The 18,235-nt window shown below is 37.8% G+C and overlaps 1 protein-coding gene across 2 annotated transcripts in view; it reads right to left on the reverse strand.

The window, feature by feature from the left end:
• Window positions 1-1,531: 1,531 nt before the first annotated feature.
• LOC112554037 (centrosomal protein of 120 kDa-like) overlaps window positions 1,532-18,235 on the reverse strand; it is a 28,215-nt gene continuing 11,511 nt past the window's right edge. For both annotated transcript variants that reach the window (XM_025221611.1, XM_025221610.1), the window contains exons 8-22: window positions 17,731-18,001; window positions 16,348-16,416; window positions 15,353-15,485; window positions 14,606-14,755; window positions 13,152-13,269; window positions 12,204-12,271; window positions 10,484-10,589; window positions 10,216-10,332; window positions 9,179-9,268; window positions 7,534-7,626; window positions 5,545-5,657; window positions 4,366-4,414; window positions 3,629-3,751; window positions 2,266-2,510; window positions 1,532-2,152 (exon numbers count right to left, since the gene is read on the reverse strand). In XM_025221611.1, coding sequence (XP_025077396.1) covers window positions 1,924-2,152; window positions 2,266-2,510; window positions 3,629-3,751; window positions 4,366-4,414; window positions 5,545-5,657; window positions 7,534-7,626; window positions 9,179-9,268; window positions 10,216-10,332; window positions 10,484-10,589; window positions 12,204-12,271; window positions 13,152-13,269; window positions 14,606-14,755; window positions 15,353-15,485; window positions 16,348-16,416; window positions 17,731-18,001 — 1,974 coding nt within the window. In that variant the 3' untranslated portion in view covers window positions 1,532-1,923. The remainder of the gene's footprint in view (window positions 2,153-2,265; window positions 2,511-3,628; window positions 3,752-4,365; window positions 4,415-5,544; window positions 5,658-7,533; window positions 7,627-9,178; window positions 9,269-10,215; window positions 10,333-10,483; window positions 10,590-12,203; window positions 12,272-13,151; window positions 13,270-14,605; window positions 14,756-15,352; window positions 15,486-16,347; window positions 16,417-17,730; window positions 18,002-18,235) is intronic.

Raw genomic sequence — 18,235 nt, forward strand, 5'->3', positions numbered from 1 at the left:
ACTCCATATGCTTTCTCATGAACCTGTTAGCTAGTAAGATTCTATGAAGAATCATTCACTGAAACACTTTCTGTTCAGTGTTGATGTCAAATGCCATTGTTAAAAAAGCTAGAATTCCATTCAGTAATCCCTGTGGGAATCAGTTGTCAAGCATTAATCCTACAAGTTTATTTGCCTTATAAATTATCTCTCATACATTCTATTAGTGAATTTAGTCATAACCTTTACAGGGTGTGAGACCCGAAGTTTCAAATGTTAAGTCCAAAAAACACTTGGCACAAAAGTTTGACTATGATAGGTTACTTCAGCAAGAACAGGTGTCCAGGCTCTGACACCAACCAATGACTGACAAAAGACTGTCAGCTGAACAGATATAAATAGCATTAGTAGGTCAAAGATAATGTACAAAACATACTACCAACAAATAAAAAGTACACGACATTTGCCAGGTAGTGTACATAGCTAATCTAATAATTTTTTTTTTATAAAACACTTCAACATACCACTACTTATAGACTGATGAATGAATTAAAAAATAGCTTTAAAAATAGTTTAAAGCCACCACTTTCAAAAATTTTCTCCTTGAGATAGATACCCACTTCTTTATTACCCTTCTCTGTTCTTTTGAAACTTTTCTGGAAATCTTTGCAACTGCTGCTTATGTGGCTCATTGGAATTTTTCACATTGGCAAAGCGTACATTACAAAATTTATTAATTTACTGTATACAAAATAATTTGTGATAATGTCTGGCTTATAAGATCAATGACATTTGCAATCTGCTCCTGACAAAAACAAATGACAGTACACATTTATGCAACAAAAGTTTGGCACTAGCAGAAAAATACAATTTATATTGTTGCAGGTGCATGTTGGCTCTAGCTAAATGCTACTTGCAGTCTTTGATCCCTGCCTATTTAATACATTAGCAGTATTACACAGCAAAATCCCTGGGTTTAGAGTGTTATTTGAGCAATATCACACACATAAATATATATGTAATATTTATGCATGCCATATAACTTAAATATGTATGCCTCACTTAAACAGACCACCATTGCTGACTTTCTAAATACAGTAAAACATCACTGAGACCTTCCCTACTGCAATCTCACTTCTAAATGTTTTCCTCAAAAGCCATCACAGACATATTTTTACTCTACAAATGTCATCTCTATGATAAATGCCTTCCCATCGGGACTTGCTGCCAGCAGTTTGTGCTCTACTGGAAATTTTTTTATTAGAAGTCACATGTTCCCACTCAAAAAAATTTAACAGACTGCTTCTGGCTGACTGTTTACCCTATGTTATGACTTTCTGCAAAAAACATGTAAACTTTTCATAAATTAAGTATATTTGAAGAGATGGCTTAATTGTTCATTGTTGTCTCTTTGTTTACCAGTTTATATCAGTCATGTGCTTCATCATAACCTTTTGAGAAGTCATGAGTTTATAAAAATAAGATCATTGTAACTGTGTGCTGGATTGAAACTTCTGCAGAAATCATGTTTTTTTTTTTTTTTTTAAAAAGAAAAGAAGTGCATTATAAGAGATCATCTGTGCCTATCAAGGTACTGTGGAGAGTTAGTTCCCTTATAAATCTTCATCCAAATTGAAAAATGGTGAAATCTGAGCATGACCATGTGAAAGTGAAAATAAAAAAATGAAATGTACTACATGGTTTTATGAGCTTTAATTTCAACATTTTATTAAATGAGCATGTATTTATAGGGGTCTGAAGTCACGGTTCATACAAAGAAAGCAAACTGGTCAATTTCCCTACTAATATCTCTCTCAGTTACAATATGATTTTGGTTTTACCGTATTTCTTTTCTCTGAGACTTAAGTTTACAGAAATTGAGTCTTGAGAGTCTATAAAAGTAATTTAATTACTGCTTCACTTTGCTGAAGATGCATATTACCATCATCTGTTTCTTTGAACAATAGCTTCTCGAATTTGTCGATCAAGTTCCATTATGATTTTGTCTTGTGTAGTATACACACCCGTTCTTAACAGAGTGTCTCTTTCTTCAACAAGCCGAGAAATGTGTTCATCAATAGACCTGTCTAAAATGGATGTGCCATCTCTGTTGGAATCTCCAATATCAGCATCAGATGTCTGCTTCATTTTCTCTTCCTCCAGCTTCTTTAGTCTGCAAAAAAACCCAAAGAACTTGTTTTCACTCCTCTCTTTCTTCTGTATCATTCAAAGACTTATAAGCCTTTGCACTGCAACATCACCTCAAGATGTGAGATTACCACTCACCTGTTTAACTCGTTCTTGATTTCTTCTAGTTGTTGGTTGTCACTGCGAGTGAAATCTTTTTCTTCTTTAGCTAAATATTGCAAGCGCATCTGTTCTAACTCTTGCTGCTGCTGTCGTAATGTTGCCTTAGCCATTTCTTGTTCTTGATGCTTCATACGAGCCAACTCCTTGAGAGCCTTACCCCACTGTTGCTTATAATGGTTTTTGGACTGTAAAGCAGAATCCAGCTTCCTGTCTAGCTCAACCTGTGAACATTTTACAAAAACAAAAGAAAACATAGCAAGAAATTGTTTTGTTTGTGATTTAAGGATGGTCTCCAATTTCACACAATGCAATCTTAAGATAATATAATAAAAGTGTAGCCAGACATGGCAACGAATGACCCCCCTTGAAGAGTTGAGGGATTGGTGAGGATTTACCTTTATGGGTCGATCGACGAACTATTTTCCGTCCCATTGGCGGAGGGCTTCAGGCGTTTTCTGATTTGTGCACTGGATGAGAAACTGTCCAGAGCACAGACGTTTTACAGTAGAAAAGTTTGTGGATATATTTTTAAAACCTTTTGCTATAGCCAAAGGGGAGAGGGATGAGAGCGGCTGGGCCCACTCTGATCCCTCCACTACTAGAAAATGGGGCCAGGCTCCCTCAACATTCTTTCTCACGCAATCTCTCACCTCATCTTCACTATCTGAAGAGTCCTCCTCTCTTGTGCATTTTCCTAGGTTTGTATCTTTGGGTGGCATGATATAAAGTATTTAGTTCATTCTTTACGCTCCCCACACACCAAGGAGTCCAACAAGGGGATTCGACCGAACAGTACCACAGGCATTTCCAGCAGGGTCACACCAGGGATACATAAGGAATATACTCTGGCCTTCTTAGGATGAAGACCAGATTGACCCCAGCTGCAGCCTTCTAGCAAAGCTAGGACAATACATGACCAGCCAGTTGATTGCTGTGGGCCACACCAACCTCCCATCTAGGAGAAGTCTGGGCCAAAGAGGTGTGTTGGTATGAAGGACCACAACCCATCAGGGACCTCAACCTGCAGGATCCCATCCTCCCCAGAAACGGCAAACGCAGGGGGCCTAAAAGGACGTTACAGAGAGAGGGGAAAAAAAAAAAGAAGAAAAAAATGGCATCGAAAATGATAGGAAAACAGAAGACAGGAGAAAGACCAGTAAAGACAGAAGATAGGAAGGATAAAACTGCAGTAGGACAGGGAGAATTCATGAACTGAATTCATGTCCTACTGTTCTGTGGTCATTTGACTGGTACATAGATAATAATTGTTTATTTAAATGCTTCTAATTTTTCGTACACACAAAAAAATTATAAGGAGTGAGATGAAATTTCTTCCCACCTTTTCAAGAGTGAGAAGGTTGATTTCTGACTGCAGACGGACTTCTGGTTTTGTGTTAAGCTGCTCACGAAATGTGGAAAACTCTTTCTCTAGTGCGTGATATTTCCTGTCTGCTTCCTGAAGCTGCAAATACCCATATGCACTTAAAAACAAGTATGAAATGACATTCGCTTAAAGAAACAAAATCCCAAGGAATCTGCAGCCAAGACTGTGTCTATTTCAGCTGTCTATGGCTGCTACTGAAAAAATTTGTAATCCTGTAAAATCTTGAAACTGGCAAATTAGCAATTATCAAGATTATCTAATATGGACAAGTCATGTGAAATAAAAACATATCTTTTCACAAATTACTATCCCTGAATTATTATTCTTAACTCCCTGGCAATACTTTCTACCATGCCAACAGGTAACGACTCCATCTTATGCTGTTTATAGTATCTACATCCTTTTATACCTTCATCCATTGCTTTACGTTCTATTCTTGTACTTCATCTTTATGTTATTCAATTGCCTATACTACCTTATGTCTATTGGCTGTTATCTTTCATTTATCATTATTGGTCTGCACAGAGAATACGATCCATCTTGGTCATGATGCTGTACATTTTAAGTTTCCACTATTATTATTCATACAGTAGGATAGCTTTCTGAGCAGTTTTGTTTCCAGGATCTTTATTTACTTTTTAAATGAAGACCTAAAGTGTGCAACAGAATTAACAGACTTTTAGTGAACACACCTCTCCCTTGTACCTCGCTATAATGTCTTCCAGTTCCTTCACTTTCATGCTGAAAGAGAAAGAAAATAAGATGATGTTTTAGTATTTTTCAAATGCTAGAACATTGTTCTACAACTTTATTAATGGGAGACATGGGATTATTAGGTGATTTCTGATAGTGTGTTTTTAAACTTTTCCATTACGCATGTTCCATTATATATATATGTTCCATTATATATATATACTGATGAGGCATATTAAGACTATGCCTAGAAACCTCCCAGGTAACCTGCTGGTCCCAAGCCTGGATGAAGGAGGGTGGGCGTGGGGGCTAGCAACTCCACCCTGTAAAAAGACCTCTGCCACAGAAACCGCAAATACGGCAAACAAAAGTATGACAGGGAGATGTCTGGTTAAAAGAAGAATACAGATGAAAGGGCCAGGTAAGGGAGAAAAAGTAAAAGCATAAGAAAAAGGGGTCACCCAGCCAGAGAGAGGCTGAGTATTCAACCCTGGCACGAGAAGCTGAGCCACAGGGGCTGCTGTCTGTTAAAATGTCCAGGATCCAGGAAAGTTGGTGGGATAGATGAAAGTCTGAAACTAGACTCGCTGCTAAGAAGTGATGTTGAAATTATGTTAAAAGCAGAAGAGAAATCAGCAAACTGATATGTAAATTAATGAATATTAGGATCATGCTGATGTGTCATTGTTAAATTAATGTTAAATTAACTGCAAAATTGATGTTGCAGTAAGATCTTTCTGATTTTGCAGACAGCAACTCTTACAATGACTAGTGCAAAAATCTTCAAGATTTTCCATCTCTACTTTCATTGTCACACCTAGGTATAATCTTTTAATTTATGTAACCCTGTGCAGAAATATTTGTGGACAATCCATTGGATACACCTCACTTTGAATTTACAAAATAAGGTGTGCGTCCTGGGGAATTCAGGTATGAAAACTTGAGTTTTGCATGTTTTGAACTTTGTTATTTTCTTTTATTCACCTATATTACACAGTTTTATGCACACCAGCATAGGAGAATTGTTGTCCAATAATATAGAGCTAAAATAAAACATCGCTCTTGTGCTCTATCTTCCTACCATGCTTCTTGTAGCTTCATATACAATATTTCTAGATTCTGGCGCAGTCTAAAGAAATCCTTTAACATATACAACATCAGAAGGACCTAGTTCCTACCGATCCAGCTCCACCTGATGGTCACAGTCATCCTTCATGCGACGGCTTGCTTCCTTCATCTCCTGAAGCCTGCGGTCATGCTCACGCTGCAGCTCAGCGCGTAGCCGCAAAACCTACATATGATATCATAATTTAGTTAAATCCCATCCTTGTCTTTATTCCATATAACCCCAGAAATCCATGCTCTACCACTATAATAAATGTATAGTCTGCCCATGTCTAGTGACAAAGTCTGCACTAAAGTTAGAATGCATTGAATTATCTTTTTATTACACTGAATGAATGCTCAATATATACATAGAGGGTGAGAACTACTGGAATTGTGGATCATGATCAATCTTTGTCTTTTACAATCTTTGATAATGCTGTGTCCATAGACATTTACCATAGTCAATGGCCAGAGCCAGCATGTTAAGCCTAGCTTCCCCAATGCAGAGTAGTTTTCAATGCAGCAAAATGTTCAACTTTTATTATAGAGTGAATGTGCTGCCTTCTTATGGAAACACAGACCTCAAATGTTGAGACTTTATTCTTGATTTCAGCTGCAATCAACAAGCCAAAGGAAATGCTGACTGCTGTACTATAAACTGGAAGCATAGAAAACCCCAAGGTAGCTAAATACCTATAAATGCAGCTACAGTACTGGGAACAGCCATTAGCCTCTTGGCAGGTACAGTCTTTTAATCATTTTAGATAAGATAAGATGAAACTTATTTGTCCCAGAGGGCAATTCTGGTGCAGCTCGAATAAAAAAAAAAATATATATATTATCATCTCTGGGTACTGTAGCTGAATTCTTTTATGACCTGCATCTGACCAATGGCAACATGATGCAATTTCTTTTGTTTAGCTCATCTATATATAAGAAGAACCATCAGAAGAATGTCTCACACAAATAACATCGGCTAACAATCGCTCTTTAGGATTAATAAAGTTGGTCATTTGGCATAAAGAATCTCCCAACACATGTGTAACTAATAATTTCTGAAATCCTGAATTGTTAAAATAAGCAAGATCCACCCCGAAGTACATCATATTTATCAGCGTTACAACTAAAATCAAGCACAAGAAAATCATCATCTATAAAACTATTCTCAATAGATGTTCCTGCACTGAAACTGCCAAGCATAAATGGATCATTGCCACGTACTTTAACAATATCTAGGATACAATCTTTAATATGCTGTTGATGATCTCATCAGGAAGAATCAAATGGAAGTGTATCAAAACCTAGCAAAAGTTATAAGAGTTGGTTTAGGCATGTTTTTTTGAAACATGCGCCACAATCATACTGTCATATTAAACTTGAATTTGACATGGTGCATTATTTCTTTCCAACACCACAGACGTTAGGACTGTGCATGGATATGTTTGCATCCGTTAACAGAAAAACTGGGACCATATCTTAATCATGTCTCTGTACAAACATTGTCATGATTTTGACCTTTTTCAGTGCATAATGTTTCTGGGCCTGTATCTCAAGAATATGAAAGAGGTGTTAGTGTTCACCCAGATTTGGAAATACTCTGCACTGGGTTTTAAACAATTAAAAGGAAAAAAGGCCATTTAAGGCATGGGTTTTATGCAATCAGTAAAATTATTCACTATTGGACCTTGAGGCAAATATTAGCCCTGCCATAAACTTATGAAGAACAAACTCAAAAAAATAAAAAAAAGTCAAAATTCAATTTATCCCTTTCATACTTTTATATCATTCTACACTATATACCCTACATCAAAAGCATGAAAAAAATGTGACAAAGCCTCTATAAAGAAATATGAAACAAAAGATACAAGAATGAAAAAAAGAAATGAAAAGAAAACATAGAAAGTAAGTAGTAAAAAGATGCTTTCCATATACTCAAACAGACAGAAACATAAGTTCTAGGTAAAGCTACTGATGGATTTTTTTTGTAATTGTTATGACACCACAAAATGGGCTGTAATGGAGACCTGATTCCACTCCATGAAAAAAAGTCTATTAATCACCTCCTGTTCACTGGCTGCCAGCTGTTTCTCTCGCTTTTCCAAGTCTGCAAGTGTTTTCTTCAGTTGGTTTTCCCACTGTGTATACTCTGTCAACTGATATATAACATCCATTGAACTGAGATAGAACAACTGCATTTCACAACAGACAGAATATATGATCCCTATCTATATGAAATAAACAATGTCTTGTAGAATGGGAACAATATGGATGTTCAATACAAAAATCACTGGTGCACAACAGAAGGAGGCTAAAATTTCACACACCCATGCACATTTATGCATGCTTGTATGCATGTGCACACACACATAAACACACGAGACATGCAAACACACCTTTATTTTCTGCTAGAAGATGAAAACAAATTGCCCAAATCAAAAAAAAAGGCCTCAACTCTTTTCTTCATTTCTATTTTCCCCAGTCTTACAGGTCATAGGCTGGATTATTATGGATTATGAACAAGAGAACCCAAGAAAAAAACATTGGTATCCTTCACCAAACAGCTTGAGGACCTAGAACATTAATCTCATATCTCATCGGCAGCAGCACGCACAAACCAAACTGAATAAGCTAGCAGAGGAAGCAGAAAAGACTGACTTAAAAGTCAACAGAAAGAAGACCAAAGTGATGAGAATCAACAAGCAGGAACGCCTAATCCAATTTCAAGGAGAGAACATACTGCAAACGGATCACTTCACGTATCTGGGGAGCATTGTCAACAAGGATGGTGGAGCAGACAATGACATCAAAAGCCATATCAACAAGGCCAGGCATGCTTTTAACAGCCTACGCCTTCATCTGGAACTTCGATGAATTATCCTTTTGCAGTAAGATCCACATCTTCAACACCAATGTGAAGGCAGTCCTAATGTATGGTTCTGAAACTTGAAGAGCGACAAACACCATCAACAACAAGCTCCAGACCTTTATCAACCGATGCCTACACCATATTCTGGGATCAAGATGGCCTGAAACGATCTGTGGAAAAGAACCAACCAGAATGCCATGACAATCACAAAGCACAAATGGGGGTGGATAGGACACACCCTGTGCGAACCAGCTGACACCATTGCAAGGCAAGGCACTTTACTTGAACCCTCAGGGTAAGAGGAGAGTTGGGAGACCAAAGCAGACCTGGAAACAAACAATAGAAAGTAAGGCAAAGGATACCCACATAGGCCTAACTGAGTGGGGCTGCCCAAAACTGGGTCCACTGGTGAGGTGTTGCTGTGGCCCAATGCTCCTCGAGATATATCAAGGAATAAACAAAAAAAAAAAAAAAACCAGACACAGCACTGATGAGCACCAACATTTTGGTATATGTACAATAAATTTAAGATATTTTGATTCTTGATTACAAAAAGGAGTGAGGCTACAGCTAAGAATATCTTTTCAAAGCATTTTGTAGGTATGGGAAGTAAGAATTTGATTCTCTTTTAGATTAGAACTTTGTTCAGGCATTTTCTCAGTGCCTTATTATATTTCAATTGTGAAAATGTCTGCCACAGGCCATCTTCGGTGAATGTCAATAACGAATTCCAGCAGCCTGATCTCTATTTAAAGCTGAAAAAGGTATTGCGAAAACTACTGAAATTGAAGAAAATCCATACCTGCTTCACCACAAACATTTATGATTGGCTTACTGACCTTTTTCTGCATCAGGACTTCGCGTTCTTTGTCCCTCTTCTTCCATTCATCTGCCAAGACTTTCATGTACATAATTTCTTTCTGTTTCAGCTGCAAGATAATGACATTTTGGCTGCTGACATGTAACAATGCAATAAGTGATAATCTGTACATGTAAATGTATTAACTTTAGCACAGCTATGCATAGTGTGTGAGTGAATGTGTATCTGCACTTCAGGGTTTTGGTATAAAATTTGTGTCAGATCTGAAATGTGTGGATGGTATATAGTGTATGCAAGTGTATGTGCATGATTGTATGGGACGTGATTAACTTTTATCTATGAAACTTCACAAAATACCATTTTCAGTGATAAAATTTCTTTCTTCAAGTACTTACCAGATGCCATGACTATGTGGAGATCACCCTCTAGCTACCACAATTCCAGCTGTCCAAATCTGTTCCAGTCAAATGATCACACAACAGTAGGACATGAATTAATTTGAACATTTTTTTTGGAACATTTTTATTTAATGGCTATAAGCCCAGGGGTATCGAATTGTCACTCAGTGTCCCGAGGGGAGACATAGTAGATATTTAGCCTTACCTTATACCACACAAAGGATAAAATCATTTGACAAGCCGATGCGTATAATTTCCTGCCGCGGTTAACCTTTGAACATCTGCCCACTTGTCCTCAGTGGTCTAGGAGCGGCAAACTTCACGAGAAGATCAGGGCAGCCATGACAGGCAATTGGTACTGTGAAGATGTTAGCATGAAGCCTTCACCGTACTTCACAGCCACACTGGTATATCCATGAGACCGTAGAAAGGAGGTAACTGACATGTTTTTACTGCGTGAGCTGCGTGAAAAACTGAAGTTGAGTGCTCATTAGCCTAACAGGTAGGGATGGGATGGGGGTTGAACTGAATTCATGTCCTACTGTTCTGTGGTTGTTTGACCAGAAGAGGTTTGGACAGCTGGATTTGAGGTAGCTAGAGGTTATCTCCACATAGTCATGTCATCTGGTACAGTACAAAAAAGAAATACAAAACTTACTTCTTTATCAAATATTTTTTCCTGTTCCTCTTTCCACATTTCGAGTTCCAGGGCTGCCTGGTATTCAGCTGTGTGTCGAGCACTGGTAGTTTCTGGTAATTGAGGTGTTGTTGGGATCTATTAGCAAAATAAATGCAAAACAAATAAAAAAAAACACTAAAAAAAACTTTCATTTCTTTCACAGTATTTATAGAAAAGAAGATAAATAGAAAATTGATAGAAATACTACATTTAAAAAGTAAGTTTAATTATGGGATTCCTTATTTACCTGAGCAGATTTTGGCTGAGTGGAGCCATCAACAACACTTGGAGCAAGTGGCCCCCAGTCTTCAAGACTCATCACAACACTGATCTCAGCACGCTGGAGAGACTGTCTGTTTAATAGTAGGGGAGTAAACCAATAAAAGCCAAAAAATTTACAAGACGTTTAAAAACTGAGCACTAAAAGTTTACAGAGGTCATTTTAAGTTTCTGTGTTTGTGCTTAACGTCGTGCCAGCAACTAAGGCTATATCACGTCAACAAAAAGTAATCTTCCCCTAAAAAGTTTAGGGACAAAACCCCCGAGTGATATACCCATTACATTCTTAAAAACCAATGCAAAAAGTAAACAATAATGTAAAAGAGTGGGTAAAGTGTAAAAAGGAGTGGTGAAGCCCAAAAAAGGCCACCAACAAACAGAGTGAACATGCTGCAAGGCAAGCAAGTTGGAATGAAGTTCTGCAGTGAAAATAGAGCAGTCATCTGCAAGTCAGACTGAAGCAGCCTACTGCGGTTGGCAGAATGAAACTGCTACCGCAGCGACAGGGCCACCTCTTGGGACTTTGGAGCCATCTGTAAAGAAAGAACAGAATCCATGATAGTGACAAAGGAGTTTCTGAAAGCGTTGGAGAAAAATGAGGTCGCTAGTGTCCCCTTTTAAAAAGGCTGCAAGATCAAGACGAATCTCTGGAACAAGAAGGGTCCAAGGAGAGGCTGGTAGTAGAGGGAGAGGCTCTACCTGTTGAATATCTACTCCTGTAGCTTGTAGGTGAGGGGCAACATGGAGTGATAATGGCTTTTGCTCCTTGGTACCAATTGCACACAGGGCAGCATGCTGAGGTCCAAAAACAGCACGGTATATGGTTTCTGGGGAGAGCTTTTAAACGACAGATATAAAAGATATCATGAGTTTCAGACGATGGAGAGAAAGTGGAGGCTCACTAGCTTCTTTGTACAGGAGTGGTGTGGAAGGCATCCAAACAGATGCGGAGCCCTTGGTGATGAACAGGATCTAGAATTTTGAAGTAGGACTCTCGAGCAGAGCAACAGATGATAGCTCCATAGCCTACCTTGGAGCAGACCAGGGCACGATACAAAGCAGGACTGTGCAGTCTGCCCCCCAGCTGACATGGCCAACTGCTCTGAGAATGTCCAAGGCTTTTTGACAGGAAAGGCATACAGAGTTTTGATATGAGAGAGAAAAGACAGTTTACGGTCAAAGATGACCCCGAGGAATTTTACTTCCTGGACCACTTTGAGTACTATGCCATTGACTGAAATAGATGGGTTCAGAAACATGCCTAGCAGTTTACAAAAGTGGATGCATACTGACTTCATAGGAGAAAAATTGAAGCCATTTTCTGTCACCCACCTTTGTACAGCATTTACGCACCTTGAAGCTGGTGTTCAAGGCATGGTAGGGATCGGCCTCAAATGCAGAGAGCACAGTCATCTACATATAACAAGACCCCCAAACCTGGACAGACAGATTTCAAGCAGTGGCAGCATAAGCAACTAATAGGATCAATAGGTGGGCAATAACTAGAGTGTGATCACACACGGTGCTTGACTCTGGGCTCAGTTTGCTGAATTTTTGTGCAAATGATTTTTCTTACCTTCAGTTAACCTGCAGGAGGCAATAAGTCTTGTTACCAGGTAATAATTGAAATACAACCTTGTACCATCTCAGAAAAAATTAACAAAGAATAATAAGAGAAACAATTATACCCATCAGCAGACATCACAGGAATTCTATCTGCAAACTCTTGTCGCCACCCTGTCAGATTGTTTTGGCCCTGTGAAAAATGGTACATATAAACAAACTAAGGTAGATGTTTTATGCAGCATTCTTTGATAAGCCTAAGGGAGACATAAACTGATATAACCACAACACTTTAATGCCAGAGACAAAAGGCTCTTCTTAATAAGATTCACAAATTTGTTTTTCTGACAAATGGGGAAAGCTCAAAGCTAGATACTATTTCCACCACTTCCATTCACAAGGTATAAATATATATACAAATATCATCATGCACAGAGTCAACATATATCAGGAATGTGCATGGAAACATACAATATTGAGATTTCAGCCAGTCTGATAGCTGGGACCATAAGTTAATTAGGCTCATCTCGGTACAAATGTGATGTCATGATTTTGACCTTTTTCTGAGAATGATGTTTGTCTCAGGAGGTGAAACTTCACTTGAGTTTTGGAAAATAGTTTAAGGAGCTATCTGTTTTCAAAAGATGGTGCACTTGATGACTTTAAAAAAAAAAAATACATAGTTTTAAATAATAATTTCGACACAGAAGGGTATTAAGTCTTCTTCATTTTTGTGTCCTTCCACAGAAAACAGATTTTAGCCATCTCCTAGAGACCTAGACAATGGATTCTGATTTTTCAATGCAGCAGAGTTTATTCTCTGAAGTACAAAAATGTAAAGACAGTCAGAAAATGCCGGCAAACATTTTTCATACTTCGGGAGGTGGTGTATCAAAAAGTTAATGTCTTTCCTGAAGGTGACTACTGTGAAAACCTGTATGTTACAATGAATGCATCACTCATTTACTGAAACTTGGTAAAGTTATTATAAATAAAAAAGAAGGAAACTTCACTTCCTTAGGATGTTTAACATCTACAAGAAATAAGAAAACAAGAAGATAAAAATTTCTCACCATGATCCGTATTTTGTCAGCTACGACAATCTGTCCTAGTGGTAGATGTGCTGATCCCAGCAATACATTTGTTGAAAGCTGATGGTCACGATGCCACACCTCAACCAGAAGAGGAACTCTGCATAAAACAATGCTCCAATGGTTCCAAACTTCTACATAAGATTGCTTTTTTTTTTTTTAAAAAAGATTGCAGCCTTATGACTACTCCTTGGCGCATAGTAAATTTAAACAATTTGTTAACGATGAAAATGAAGAGCTAAAAGAAAGCTAAGTAAGCTAAACTATTTAAATTTGCTAGTAGCTCATCTTCATATGAAGACTTTTGTGAAAGGATTACCTGTTGTTTCTTAAATCTTTCAGTTATTATTGCAAAAAATGAATGTCAATATTTAGTTTCTATTTTGGATAAAGTTTTGCTTTTTTCATAAACCTAAATTTTTTTTTAAACATTGGGAAGGGAATGAGAAACAGGAAAAAGTGGGTCAATGGGAAGTAATTTGTGTGGGAGTGCATGGGTGATATCTGAAACCATGCACCAACAGAGAACTGAAGACTTTATCAAGAAACTGACACTTTGAACAAATGTGGAATGGAGACCAGCATTGACAAGAGCAAAGTGATGGCAATCGGAAAGGGCAAAGCAGATATCCACATGAACCGAGTACAGTTCAAAGAGGTAAACGGCTTTATGTACTTGGGAGCCCCCCTTTCCAAAGATGGCAGCTCCAAAACAGATTGTGAGAGTTCTGCCCCTTTGTCTAACAGGCTGAGGGGATCTGCTCTCTTTGATTTTATATTTATGTTTTGTGGTCGTGCTTCCATTTGGATAAAATTGTTGGACCTTCCTGTTTATGTGTGCTTCTGATGCATTTTCTTCCTCTTCTGGAGTGCAATAGGATGGTATATATAATGTTATTTTGAAATGTTTGGATCTATTGGCTGAATTACACCAACAGCTGTCCAAACTGACCATGCCTTTAATCACTGCCTTCATGTACCCAGGAAATACTTGGAAAGAATGGATAATAGGAATTAAAAAAAAAAATTATCTCCCTGCTTCTAGGACACCAACAACAGCATTTGGAGGACACCGCATTCCTGAATGCAACTCCTTTACTATGGGACTAAAACATGTAGAATCTGAAGCAACAGAAGATTCAGCTGAAGTCAACTGTCAACCTACAACCTTTCTTTCCTTTTCTCACTATGCCCCTTTCCCCTTGTCCTGTTATTTTAAATACTTATCCAGGTTCTTCTTATGTGCAAGAACAACTTTGTGATGGATACCTGCTTGCTACAAACTATAACATGATCATCATCATTGTGTAACTGGTACTTTTAGAAAGGCTGAGTTCATTTCAGCTGATTAAATTAATCAAATTCTTCAGTTCCAGGGTAAACATATGAAGCAAACAACCCCTAAAATATAACAGCAATTACACAACAGTGTCTACCTCAGGAATGTTTCTTGCAGTTGTTGCACTGTACAGGCAAAGTCAAATGCACAAAAAGACTGAGGAAGCAGAACCTCTGACCCTTTGCGGATCTCTACAGGTGGGTGAGTCAAAACGGGAGCTGCACTTCCAAAAAATGGGTAGGTGTATCTGCAAAAAAAAAAAAAAGAAGCAGTAGTGATATGGATAACTCAACAAACAATGAATGATGGCAAGGTACAAAAGACTTCTTCTAATGTTATTATCATATGATGTAGACCATGGAGAATTGCCCACCTCACAATTCTTCCTCACTTGAACTCCTGAGAACCTAGATCATTAATACTTATGATATAATTTACTTTGAGTTTGCTGCATAAGAATCACAATGTAACACATTAGACTTAAGGATGCTTCTATAGCTATGAAATAAAGCAAACGGCACAAAACCAAATGTTTTGTTCAACTATAGTACTTAATGGCAAAGATGAACCTTTATTTGATCTGTCAGTGAAAGCCATTTTCAATTTGGGACATAAAGTTTCTTAAGTTTGCAAAGTGGCAGTAAAGAACAGACCAGAGTGCAAGTCCTGTAGTACATTAAATTAAATCTGCTGCTAATCTAATGTGCATTACTGGGAATCTCTTAAGATCTCTAGTGAAGCTACAAACAAGGCTGTGTAATACATTTATTGCTTATGGAGGTAAATGCAGGAGGCGTGCAGAAATTTGTTTCATCACAGATTGATAAGTTACACAGTTGCTCACCTAAGAAAAACAGAGAGAGTGTTGGAAGTAGTGATTCCACGAATGCTGCGAAGGTCAAGAGAGAACGTGAAATGATGTGCTTGTGGTTGAAGTGCAAGGTGAACCTCTGTTGTGCTGACACTTTCAGTTTTTCCTGACAAAGAAAAAAGTGAAGAATAAAACATTTTTAGTGGTAAAATTTCTTCATGTACAATGGCAAAGTTGAGTGTTTCTGTCCTTATCTACCAATTGTTACATTCTGAACCTCTCTTTCATAGCCTGGATAAGGAATTATTAGAAAATGTGACTATTTCTTCAGTATGTTAGTTCATTAAACACTGAAATGTCAAGATCTATAGAAACAAGATGATAAATACTGATTTAGTTGTGTGTGTGCACTTTTTCATGTATGTAGACATATAAACAAGCACATGCAGTTTAAACTTCCCATATCAGAAAAAATGGCATCTTCTTTGGACTGGCATGAGTTTTTGATATGTCTACTACTGTGCATTTGAAAGGTGGTGCCCCTTCTGAGTTGGTGGCTTCGGTTTCTTTTTGAGGGGAAGCTTTCACCATCAACATGGTACCATAGGCTTCAGCTCTATTTGACATTTGTTGATCACAGGACTATTGCGTGTGTTGGGGCTCAGTTGTCATTCCAGTGTGACTGGTGCCATCTGTGGGATGTACCATTTGGAACTGTGTTATGATGTATGGGCTATGTAGGCTGTGGATTTTGGTTTATGCTGTACATGGTCGCTACCCCCTTCAGCATGGAGTACAATCTGTTACATGTCATTTTGTTATGTTGTTACTTTATCCTAGCTTCATACAATGCTGCTCTGTCTTCATCCTTGACCTTCATTTGTCATCTTTGGCTGTGTTTACTGTAATTTGTAAAGCCCACTCAGCTTGTTTACAGGGCTGGGATATGGCACTAAATATGCAAACTTTTATTTTATTACTATTGTGAATTCAACATTAATGGATTTAAGCTATATGATATGAACTACCTTCATCTGTTATCTTTTCAGATGACACAGTCTCTCTCTGTGGAGCTCCTTTGGTTTGCTGGCCTTGTGCTGAAATAAGTTATCGCAGGAGGTAGCTAAGCATGCTGTTATTATGTAGCTATAAATACACTATTCTAGACTATCCAATTATTTATGAACCAAATAATGTAATATTTAATGAGACATGACTAGCTTATAAATGACTAAAAGAAAAGAAGAGACAGATGTTTCTATTGTTTTGAAAATACCCCCCAAGACAAGACCTCAGATAAGTTCATATACCCTTCCTTCCTTCCTACTTTTGCTGCAGCAACTACTGCTTCTTGTATCTCATTAGCACATACATCAAATCCTAGGCATTTTGTAAAGTTACGAAGCAGTATTTTTTTGTTGTTGTTGTTGTTGTTGCTGTTAGTGTAAGCTGGAAAATTGGTATTGGAGATTTCAGGGGAAAAAAAAAAAAATCAGAAGTTTTCTTTTTTGTTTTCGATACTTCTCTTTTTAAAAAAAATTTAAAAAATGAGAAAATTTATATGACTCCAGCACCAAAATATGAGCTGCAAGTGCAACTGTCACCCATTTCACACCTGATCTGAATAAAGAGCAAAAGTGCGAGTACGAGTACGAGTATGAGATCTTTAAAGATCTCGTACTCATAAAGAGCAAAAGTAGTAAACCAAAGAACATAAAAAGATGGATGTTACAACAAAATAAGAACTTTCAAATCATATGAAAATCAACATCAGCCAAATATATTTGTAACAATGTAGATGGAGGTTGCTTTCCCGATCTCACCACAAGAACAAACACGACACTCTAATGGGTTCCAAGTCCTTTTACTGTACTTTAACGCCAGTTGATAGTTCTGGCTAAGGCAAAACATCCACATCACACACTTGCACTCTCGATGAGTTGTAGCTCTCACCTCTGCGCTGTCCCCTCACATTCTGTTCTCCTGTCCTAATCACCAGACCTTCACACCCAACTTCTCTCCAAAACATCCCCGTACCTCCATCCTCTCACTAGTCAACCCCCTCCCACTTTCCTTTGGTCTTGTCACCTGGCCAGTAACTACCCTCCACCGCCAAGTCTATACTTATTTGATCCTCTGTAAGTGTGCATGTGTGTGCATGCCATGTTCCATAATATTATACATTTACAAAAAAACACTTACATTTATCTCTGTAAGATTATGATTAGTTAACCATTCAGTGAAAATTCCTCTCCACCATATTTTCAAATTTTCTACCCCTCCCATTTTTTCTGTCATAGAGCATAGGAAATCAATATACATTTACAGTGAGACAACTAGAAAAAGAACTATGAGGGTTAGGTAGAGAAATGGAGCAGAGAGTCCATAATATTATACATCACTTTACTTGCCTTTTTCCTTTGAGGTGGTAGAATCTTGAGTGTCAGTGTCTTCAAATGTTTCAGAATACTGTTCACCTTCACCTCCATCCCCTGTTTTTTGTTTTGATTCAGTCTTTTGAGGTTTGTTCCCCTTTTTGTTGGCATGATTTGGTCCTGCTGGCCCATGATGCTCGTTTGGTGACTGTATATTTTTTGGAGAAGATGTAATCCCAGTGAAGTGTCCGCCTGCCACAGGTAATGCTGCACTGTTGGCATGATCTTTGATTGGGGTCACAGATGCCTGTAAAGAGCGTCAGCTGATGCTTAGGAGTTAATTCAGATATACAGCCGATATAAAAGTTGATAAGCAAGAAAATATAAATTGCATCAATTGTACAGATTTTAGCAAAACCAAAAAAATAATTTCATTAACATTATCAAAAAATAATCATTTTTTAAAACTAACAATCACAAGACAGGAAGGAAATGGTGTGCAACTGATGGATCATGGGTGGGTTTTTTTTTTGAAAGGCAT

The sequence above is a fragment of the Pomacea canaliculata genome, linkage group LG13 (assembly GCF_003073045.1).
Source record: "Pomacea canaliculata isolate SZHN2017 linkage group LG13, ASM307304v1, whole genome shotgun sequence".
Lineage (NCBI taxonomy): Eukaryota > Metazoa > Mollusca > Gastropoda > Architaenioglossa > Ampullariidae > Pomacea > Pomacea canaliculata.